The sequence below is a fragment of the Salvia hispanica genome, chromosome 4 (assembly GCF_023119035.1).
Source record: "Salvia hispanica cultivar TCC Black 2014 chromosome 4, UniMelb_Shisp_WGS_1.0, whole genome shotgun sequence".
Classification (NCBI taxonomy): domain Eukaryota; kingdom Viridiplantae; phylum Streptophyta; class Magnoliopsida; order Lamiales; family Lamiaceae; genus Salvia; species Salvia hispanica.
In genome coordinates, this window is record NC_062968.1 from 46,124,524 (window position 1) to 46,135,875 (window position 11,352).

Here is an 11,352-nt window from a genome sequence, read left to right on the forward strand (position 1 = left end):
CTTGTATGAGGAGGTAGATATACCTCAATAGCCCAATTTTTTTCGATTGGTTGGACCACTTGCCCAAATTTTTAAGCCCAGATATACTGCTGGGTCAGTCATTTTTTCAGTTTCGGCCCAGATATACTGCCGGGTCAGTTAAATTTGACCCAGTCGGCGACCTGCTCTGATACCATATTGAAAATAGAGAGAAGAGATCGGAGAAGAATACTTTCTGTCATATCTTATTTGTGTTCATTCTCATCCTTAATATAGGATTCAATACAATGTATTTTAGCCAGAGAATAACCTATTTCTAGACTAAATGATAATGTCTCAATTACAATATTTTCTCCTAATTTTCTTCTTTCTTCACTTGGTAATTCCTTGACTTTGGGATATTTGACACATTTAGCAGGCTTGAACTCCTAAAATCATGTCATGCTGCCTCATTATTTTGCAAACAGAAATGTAGTTCAGCACAGTGCATAGCTGCCTGTGTGACACCTAACACCTCCATTCTAGTTTACAGCAGACACTTTTTTACAAAACCACACTTTATTTACCCCATGCATTATGATTTATTTACCAGCATTACATAGCTCTTAATGAGATAACATGCAGTTACATCATGATGATTGAAACAAATTTAACGCTATAGATATTTCTAACTCTTTCCTTGCTACACTAGTTTCTGAATTCATTTATCATGATCGAGGTGACAAGATTACCTTGAAGTATGGTATAGTTTTCTTCAGAAAATCTGGCCCCGCCTGAAAATCCGCATCAAAGATGGCTACAAACTCATAATTTTTCACATAATCACAATTCATTGCAGATCTAAGGTTCCTGCTTTGTGGCCTGTACGAATGAGACGAGACAGGGGAGAGATGCCTTTTTTTTCTTTTTTTTTTTCTTTTTTACAATTTTATTTGAACTCCATTTCCTTTTCAGGTTAATTACTGTGATGGTGGCCATTTTTATTTGTACTTGTTTTAGGCGTGCCCACCGCCGGCCGAACAAGTTACACAGCGATTCCCATTCCCAATCCGATGCCGATTTAAATTAGTTATTCCTTTATTCAAAATATTGATTTCTCCTCCAATTTGTACGATGAAATTAAATTAATTCATATATTTTCTAATCCAATTCGCATAATAATTTAAATAATTCAATCTCTAAAAAACCTTATAGTCCAACACCTACATATGACAATTCAACATATGAGAAATGTTCAGCTGGGCGACACTATGTGGGCGTGAGGTGAGCGACTGCTGACGTGTTCAATGAACTTTCATTTGTTTAATGAATTTCCTTAAATATTCTCTCTTTATTTTATTGTAGTGGGGCCTTCAATTTTCTCTCTCACACGCTCTTCTTCTTCTTCAACCATACGAGTGATAGCTCCACAGATCTTCAAATGAAGCAATACTAAAAAGTATATTTTGCTTGTTATTATATGATTTTATAGGCAATTACTGACTTACAGTAAGTAGGACCATGTAATTTTTGGCTTTTGATAGACTCGTGCAAAAGTCTGATAGTCATCTTCACTATCCCCTTCCTACCCACCTTCTTATATGCAAATTATACTTTTTTTTGAATTTATTGAAAATTATATCCTCAATCTTAAGATTGAACAATGGGCTATTATTATCATCGACATGATTGCAAAAATTTGATTTTGGTTGTCGAAGGGAAAGAAACGAGTTCAAATGGAGATGACCATGGATGTCTCTTTACAAAGCGCAATTTTTATAAAATAAAACTGCAAAAGTTATCTGGTTTTAAAGAAATTTTATGATTACTTAAGTAGAAACTTGTGAAAATTAACTGCATAAAAGTATTTGGTTTCCAATTGATTAGGAATATTTGACAGTCGTTAAATCCAGGAAGCAAAGCATTGATTCCATGGTGAAAAAACACTCACTGGTCACTCGTATGGAGAAGAAGAATGTGTGTGTGTGAGAGAGAGAATTGAAGGCCCACTATAATAAAATATACTACTAAAGAGAGAGAATATTTAAGGAAAATTCAGTAAATAAATGAAAGTTCATTGAACACGTCAGCAGTCGCTCACCTTACGCCCACGTAGTGTCGCCCAGCTGAATATTTCTCTTCAACATATATATAAAACTGAAAGCAACACACAACAATATTACTTTTATTCAATTTATTAAAATTTAGTACTTATATTTTACAAATTTTATAAGGGAAGTTTCGGGAAAATATTTGTTTATTACCTTAATTATAAGACATACTGGCCTACTTCTATGCGTATTTCGATTTATCTATAACGGGCTGCAACGAATTGGGCCGTAACATAAAACCGTATATCAATCTTGAAGGCCGACCATGCGGCCCATTTGCCAAAAAGTTTTAGATTTTGTTTCTTTATAGTACTAGTAATTAGTAATTTATGAAATTAAATGTATCTTTTTCTTCGTCATTTTTTTGGTAAATCATATTTTGAATATTATCAAATCAAATAAGATGTACAACACGTATTTTAGTTCATCTTCCAATTATGTGTAGAATATAATATTGCAGTGCTTTCAGATTTATTCTGGATAGTGAAAACTTGTAATGGTCTTCGAATACTAAGCCCATTTAAAATAATTTTTGGATGTTAAAATTTAGAAAGATTAATATTGTAGTAACAATTTTTTAGGCCATGCACAAGTATGTTGCCTTGCGCCGAGTATTGTGTGTTTATGAATATTAATGGAACTTTGATGTTTCAAGAAGTTGTAATTAGTCGTTACAAACAAAAGCGTAAGCCGTAGACATACCACTAGCGATCTAGCACATACGAGATACGACACACTAATAACATTACAAATTACAATGTACTAAGTACTACGTGTACTACGGAGTATTCGTTTTCTGCCACATGAATGGTTTATTTTTGTCATTTTGATATATCCCTCGTAACAGTTCATTTTCACTTTTTTATTATACTCTCCCTGTTTTTTAAAAATAGGGAGGCTTGGAACGACACAGATTTTAATGTACAATTTGATAAAGTAAGAGAGATAAAGAGAAAAATTAGTAAAATAAGAGAGATGAAGAGAAAAAAGTAATGAAATTAATGTTAGTGGGTCATGGGGTCCATTTTAAGTTGTTAGTTATAGTGTTATAAGTGGTAAATAAATTGAGGTATAAAGGTGTAAAGATTTCCTAAAATAGAAAGTTTGAAAATACATACTAAAATGGAAAAAGTTGCTATTTTTGAAAAACACAGGGAGTAAATAGTAAGTATATATTAGATTTCACTAAATCATTCCACTCATATTTTATTATACTCCCTTCGTCTCAAATGTGTCTCACTTTGACCCGACACGGGTTTTAAGAAATATAAAAAAAGTGAGTTGCAAATTTTAGTGGTATATAGGTCCTACTTTTATATATTAGTTTTATAATATAGTTTGAGGGAAAATGAGTTAGTGGAATGTGAGGTTTATTACCAAAAGTGGTAAAACTGAAGTGAGCCAATTAACAAGGGGCAGACTAAAATGGAAACTGGGACACATAATGGAGGATGGAGGGAGTAATAAAAGTGTGACTCATATTCCACTAATTTTTTCAACTCATTTTCTCTATATTTCTTAAAATCAGTTGCGAAAAGAAAGTGGACATTTAATGAGTAATTGAGGGAGTACTATTCTTAAAAAATTCGTTAGGCTTTTATATGAAAATTTTATTATAACCATCGGCATTATTCATAGGAATTGTTTGGTTTGTAAAATTAAATCTCATGATTAAATATGTATTATGTTTTAAGATTTAATCAAATATGAATTATGCTATGATAATAAATACTAAGAGGTGATAGTTTAGGATGGTGAAGATGAGCAGACACCACTATGGACGAGCACATTTAATAAATAAATACGAAATGTAGCAAAAAAATTATGACGTGCATTTCGCAGAACAATCTCAATGCATACATAGTTTGACTACGAGTGCATGCATTGCACACTGATATTCAGGCCTGCAAAAAGAATTTCCACTAAGTCAGAAAGTGGGCAAACTAAAAGGATAGAAAAACGACATTACAACTGTAGATCCACAAATTAAGGAAAAATAATTGAAATCTTGAATTAATATATGACTGATGGAATGCATACTGCTGGAAAATAGCACTCAACCATAATTTGATCAAACACTTAGTAGACTTAGTTACTTACAATATAACTAGTATTATTTCGTTAAAATATCAAGAATTATCGTCTGGGCTTTCAAATACTCAAACATCTTAGAAAAATGATTGAATTAATCGGCAATATGAATAAAGATTGAAAACAACAGCATAGGGTGCAATGTGAGTCAGAAGTCAGAACAGTGGCAATTTAGATATCAGCTTTAATTATATATCGATCGACAAACATAGTACTTCAATCTTTACTAAGTGCTATGTCTGAATATAAACAGCAATCAAATTCACGATATTCATGTAACGTAGTCATGAATTTGACCTCTCAATTGATAAATTGTCTCTTGGAATGGCAAAGGTGTCCTCACAAAACAAAATTTGCTAGACTAGAATTTCACACGTGTCATTTTCGTGACAAATTAGATTCTTTTGCTGTTTTTGGAAGCCTTATTTTACCTTTATTAGCTGAAATTTTAGATCAATTAAGACAATTTAACAAAGACACGTTTCTTTTGTTTTATGTTCTTTCCAGGCTTTGGAACCCTTTACATACACAAAAAAGGGGGGAAAAATCATATAATCGTACGGCAGGTTTCTTGGAGTGAAAATTGACCATTATCATCGACCCCAACGTTGCATATTTCTCTTGCAATTCTGCACCTCCGGAACCAACTGTGCTACCTCTGTGGACAAAGCGTTACATATTTCTCAATACAAATATACAATAAAATGTTAGCTACAGTCTCTTATACTCCAAATACTGTGAGATTAGTGAAGTTTTTAAATGCTTAAACTATATTCCGATGAAAAAAGTATGAAAAGAAACTGAATGCTGTGATAAAGTGGTATGCACGCACTAATTTTACAAAACTAATATAAAGAGGGATTAGAGAAACAACAAATCTTGTCGCCTTAAATTAGGTTAACAATGGGCATCCCCTAAGTGAGAGAAAAAAATTGCAAGTGCTTTAATTTGTAAACGTAACTTATCTAACTGTGGATGTGAGTGTGACGATGAGCGTGATGAGAACGTGAAAAATGTTTTTTCTTTACTTTTTTTTTTGTTTTTAACCACAGGTATACTGAACGAATCGACTAATCCTGCTCGACCGAGCTTGCGGATTAAGGCCGAAAGTCTCCTAGCGGGTGGCGGGGTTTCAACCCGTGACCTCATGGTCACCACAGTTTTTTCTGTACTTTAATTCTCGTCAATTCTATATATATGAATGTATATAAATATTTTGTGTAAAATTTTATGAATTGAGGATGAAAATATCTCGGTGGATCCAGATCTAGCTAACTTTGACTTTAAAATTTTGTGTAATTATAATATTCGAAATGTTATTGTACAAAGAGGTATAGAAATGATCATTAAACTAAAAAACGGAAATGGCCGGCCCCGTACTCAAAAATAAGAAAAAAAAAATATTCGTCTAATTCGTGTTCATATATTCTCATATTTTTATACTTTTATATAGTTATCATCGATGAATCATTAATTAGCGAGTACAATTTTGAGTTTGATCGATGAATCATTTAGTGAGCTAGTATATTTTCCGTGGTTTAAGAAGGCAAGAAATCAAGTTGAAATATATATAGATAAAAGAATATATTGCCACTGATTGACGATAAAAAAAAATAGAGTTTCTTTTCTTTAGTATGTATAGTAGTCAATAAATAAACATGGGATTAAATTAACTCATGCATACTCTTCCGAGGAAACCTTTGGCTTCAGACGTTAACCTCTCTACCGTTTGGCCAACTTAAAATTCATTTTCCGTTAACTCATGCATACTCTCCCGGGGAAACCTTTGACTTCAGACGTTAACCTCTCTACCGTTTGGCCAACTTAAACATATGACATCTGATTTCTTTCTTATAGGAATGTCGAGATTCATTTTCTAATGGACTATGAAAATTTGCATGCCTCAATTTCATATTCTCAATGGCGTGCGATTTTAATTCCAAAAATCGAAAGGCTTCGAATTTAAGCTCATATTCTAAAATCTCTCTTAATATGGAGTACTTCTTTGTATAATATTAAAAATCGTTGAATTTCAACTGCTACACTTTTAAAACATATTACTCATAAGTACTTTTACTCAAGCTTAATACGAAGATTATTATAAATAAAATCTGCCGACATTTTGTCGTGTAGGTGGATTAAAATATGCTAATCAGACAGTGACTCCATTATTTGATAAGCCCTTTGCTGTTCCATAATCTTTATGGTAATTATAGATATAAATATGTGTACCTTTATTTTTAATGATCGCCACCCATCAATTATACTCCCTCCGTTTTTCATTATAAGTCCAAGTTTTCTATTTTTATCAACTATCTTATTTCATTTTAGCTATTATATATCTCATATTTTACTAACTCATTTTCATCCTCACATTATATTAAAAACTAATACACATAGAATTCGCACACCACTAACTTTTTCAATTCATTTTTCTTTACACTTCATTAAATTTATATCAGGTAAAAGTGGGATACATATTAAAGGATTGAGGAAGTATTTATATACTCTCTCCGTCCCATATTATGGGACGGAAGAAGTATTTATAGATTAACTGGAGATGATATAAATTTTAATGCGTAATTGGTAAAATAAGAATGTCCACGAAAAATAATTGAATAATAGTAAATGGTGGGGCACTTAAACTAAAAAGAAAACATATTTCTATAAATACGTATGAACTATTTCTATATAATTGAATGAAAAAAAATAATTAAACCTATTTCGATTTGAGTACATTACATCTAATGCTACAATAAATACTTTGAATCAAGAAAAAGGTAATCAAATATTTGGAAGAAAAAAAAAGAAAGGTGGGCTTTTATAAGTGGAAGACAAGTCCATTTCACCATTTTATTTTTCATAGTAATAGTATTTTGAGAACTTTAAAGAGTACTCCGTATATATTTGTACTCGAAAATGCCCACTAACCTGAAAAGTTGGAATCTAAACTTGCTACTATAATTAGATTGAAAAATTAAATCTCATTCATTATTTTGAGGATAAATTGTGCTTAATAAACTAAATAAATTGTGGTGGCTGGTAATTTTTAATCTTAAATTCTTTTCTTCTTCTTCTTCTTCTCGTGTTCTGTAATTAGTAATTTCGTAGAGGTTGCAATTTAATGATGATTAAATAAGGTTAATGATTTAGTACGAATGGATTCATTAGAGCTATTAATTACCATTAACTGTTGCATTTAAATTCAGCCAACTCATGAACTATTCGAAGAAAAGAATAGTCCCTTATTCTCTATGATTCTACAAATTATAGTAGGACAAGGTGACTGACTGACTGGTATATTATTGTAAGGTTGCTTAGAAAAGAAGGGACGGTCTCGGGCCAAAATCGACATCAAAGTAAAACATTGAGAAAGATAAAAAGGTTAGTATATAAATTAACCGACTCCATTTCCTACCATGATTGCCTATTGTTTATTAGTTTCAGGAGACAGCTCTATAATCAACCAAAACTCCTTTTTATTAAGTTTCATATTTTAATTTATAGTACTATTATAGATCTTAATGTATATATACAAAAGTGGTCATTTTAAAATATTATTCAGAGAGTTAACTCACTGTCATCACTCATCAATAATGAAACCCTCAGCTAATATTATAACCAAAGGCTGCAAACGCAGAAATCTTTGATGATTATTAGTATTATTTTCGCTAACCACCTCTCATCAAATGATTAATCTATATTTTAAGAGCATCTTTTCATACCTTTCAATTATTAAAAAAATCTCAATATGAACTCCCACAGTCCCACTACTTAACCTTTTCCTCCTTTTCCTAAAATCTTTTTTTTTGTAAATATCATTATCCAAATTTCTTTTAATCCCTGATTCATTGGGTCTAGTCAGGAATTCACCAATTGCCAACCTGGGATTCTCTCTCACTCTCTCCATTAGGTAAATACATCATGTACAATATATACATACTTAGGTATGTTTATATTAACAAACATCCTACTTTACAAAAAAAAAATCTTGAAAACAGTGTTTAATATTTCACCCAGGGTAGCACTTATGAGAGCATGCGAGGATATTTTTTGTTGGATTTGAGGTGGGGAAGCTTCTTCAGTTTATAGTTAACCTGTAGAAATTTTTGCAGGGCCCTCTTCCTAGAAATGTGCCAGATTTTATTGTGATTGATTACAACTACAAGATTAATTGGTACCATTATTATTTGTATTAAGATTTGAAATACGAAAAAAAAAAAAAGTGCTCCCTCCCCTGACAGCTGGTTACAACAATCATAATAAGCACCAATAAAAAGGATTTAGTTACTGTTCAATTTGACCTTAGTGTGCAGTAAAAGTTATTAAAATTACAATATTGATTGATGCACAAAGCACGATAAAAATTTAACAAAAGTCAATTGATAAAACGGAGTAAACTCATTTCATGTTTGATTTTAAGATTATTGTATATACACGTGGTTAAATTAGCAATTGCAATTTGATTGCAAGTAGAGAGCCGTGAAGTTCTCATTCTCCCAAAAACTAATTTAATACTATTATAATAATTAATTACATCCTATATATTACAAATTTTTGGTGCTGTGAACCAAGACTTGCACCAAAAAAAAGAGGCAAAAGGGCACTAAATAATCTGAATTTAAAAAAAAAAACCAGAATTACATAATGTTTTAAATAATTAAGAAAAAGGAAAAAGAAAAGAAAAGATTCTTGGATTGGCTGTAAGAATTGATATAAAATCCATGTCAGTTATATACAGCAGAGCCTTTTCTTTCTGGAATCATCATGCGCTGTCAAAGCTCAACTTTCATGTTTGAGGTTTGATTTTGAACTGCCAAAAATAAAAAGAAGAAAGAAACATTAATTTCCAACATTCTACTACATGGTAAATATATTTTTTACTGCCACGTTTAATTAATTACTTAATTACCAGAGTTGTGGATGAATCCCATGTGGACAATGCTGTGCAGATCATCTTCAGTGAATGCTGGAAACTGCTATTCAGATTTAGACAGATGTTTAGATCGGAATATTAATTAGGTGGAGTAACTTGATGAAGTGATATCTTTTTTTACCTGGGGTAAATTTTGGGCGAATCCATCAATCGGAATTCCTAAACTAGCATCTAGAGGGAGAGGGTCCACGCTTGAGATGTTTGTACCATGAAGGTGTTGGTGTTGTACATTGTGATGATGATAATGGTAGTATGCTGGGGAAGAGGAATCCAAAGGGTACATTTGTTGTGGTAGACTCGTGCTTTGTTGATACATCTGCGAATCGAAATTGGACCCATCAAATCATTTCTCCAGCGATTGTGTGTGTGTGAGAGAGAGAAAGAGAAAGAAAGAAACTCACGTCTTTGGAGAGAAGGTTCTCCATGTTAAAATCCATGTCTGGATTCATTGATGCCAACTTCATTGACAAGAACTGTTGAGAAACACAAAATTAATTAGTCAGGAAAAATAAAATAAAATTTAATCCTTCTGACAGCGGCAGCTTTCGAATTTAAACGTTGGTTTTAATCAGGATTTTGTTACCTCGACCTGTCGCTGCAATGACTGCACGTAGTTTATGATTTCGTCGAGCATCACTGCTTTTCCAGTAACCTGAATTATATAAAAATCATTACACTTGAATCAACTTTTTTTTAACCAAAGCTAAATCAATTTTTATACCAACCTTATTGCAACCTGGTACGAGATCTTGGAGAAGCTTCATCCTCTCACTAATTTTCTCTCTCCTCACCTATACATTAGGAAATCCAACTCTGCTTAAAATTGAGGTAGAAATATATTTTTTTAAAAGAGTGTGTTTTTTTTTTTTTTTCAATTTTTACCCTTTCGGCTAAACTATGGCTGTCAGTGGCTTGGCCCCTTCTGGCTCGGACATGAATGTAGTCTTTGGGCGGCTCCAGCGGCTTTTGATTCGTCTTATTTTCGTTACATTCTTGTTCGTTTTCGCAATTTTCCGTTTGCTTTGATCGCTTCAGCTTTTCATCTTCCTCGGCTTCCTAATTAAAAAAAAACAATTCATCAATATAAAAAAAAACTCGATGCAGAGTAATTAATTAAATAAGAAAGAAATTAAACCTTAGGTGAATTGGATCTGTCATCCTTGTTTTTCCCTCTGGAAACTGACTTTCTTTTCCTGGAATTGGAGCTCGGTATCTGCTCTGAGACTGAGGATTCCTCGTTGGAGTTGGCGCCGGAGCTGGGAAGCTTCCTGTTCAATTTCAACGACGGGCTGCTGGCGATTGGGGTGGCGCTGCCCGGCGACGAAGTCCGGCCGTTGAAGCTCCGGCTGCCGAAGCAGGAGAACTTGGCCGCCCGCTCCGCGAAGCCCGGATCGGCTGCGAGCGAGGGTAAAGGGGAAGAGCGGTCGAGTTTTCCGATGAGGTGGCGGAGGGCGAAGGCGTCGGAGGTCAAAGCTGAGTCAAAATGGTGATCCATGGAGAAGGATTGATCGGAGCTCCATGGACTTGGCATTGAGGCTTCAATTTGGAGTGGAATTCCAGCATTCATCAAATAATGCTGTTTATCCATTGTTCCACAAAACGAAATTTTGTTTTGGCTTTCCCTTTCAAGGCTTAGTGTTCTTCTTCTTCTTTTTCTTCACGTCTGAAATTGAAGAGGAAGGTTTCGGGGAAGGGGAATGAAAAGTGACGATCGAGATCGAGTTATGTAGCACAAATGGAAAAATAATTATTTTTACCTTTTTTCTATTTTATAATGCATAAATATATATGTTTATTAAATTAAGAATATTGAGTGAGCATTGGAGGCGTTAAAAGCGGTGGAAGGGTTAACGGCGGGCCTTGAACGTCAAACCACCACTTTTCTTGAAACTACCCCTTTTCAAGATGGTCTTCAACAAATTGCATATTGTGTTTATTGATTCAGGGTTTAGACAAAAAATTATTTATGCTTTTTCTTAAAAGAATTGCTTCTAGCTTGGTGGTATGGCATTCACGAATGTTGCGTTTTGATACTTTCGCAATTTGTGGGCGCTGTCGTCTTTTAACTACTTCTACTTTTATTTTTTATTTCTCCGTATAGTTTGTTTGTTTTAATTGCCGATTTTATTTCTGGGTTACTTTCTCAACGATTGCTTTTCTTATTTTTTCTTTTTTTACAATGAAATTCATCTTCAATAATTGGTTTTGCAGCATTCTTTCTATTTTCTTTATTTGAATTTATATTATAATGAAGGA

General features: G+C 33.1%; 1 protein-coding gene across 1 annotated transcript; it reads right to left on the reverse strand.

The window, feature by feature from the left end:
• Positions 1-8,667: 8,667 nt before the first annotated feature.
• Positions 8,668-10,818, reverse strand: LOC125219897 (transcription factor bHLH62-like). The gene is made up of 8 exons (XM_048121989.1): positions 10,232-10,818; positions 9,979-10,152; positions 9,822-9,887; positions 9,680-9,748; positions 9,498-9,569; positions 9,218-9,412; positions 9,073-9,136; positions 8,668-8,973 (listed from the first exon to the last, which is right to left on the reverse strand). Exons 1-8 carry the CDS (start codon positions 10,682-10,684, stop codon positions 8,936-8,938), a joined length of 1,131 nt encoding a protein of 376 aa, XP_047977946.1. The 5' UTR covers positions 10,685-10,818; the 3' UTR covers positions 8,668-8,935.
• Positions 10,819-11,352: the final 534 nt, after the last annotated feature.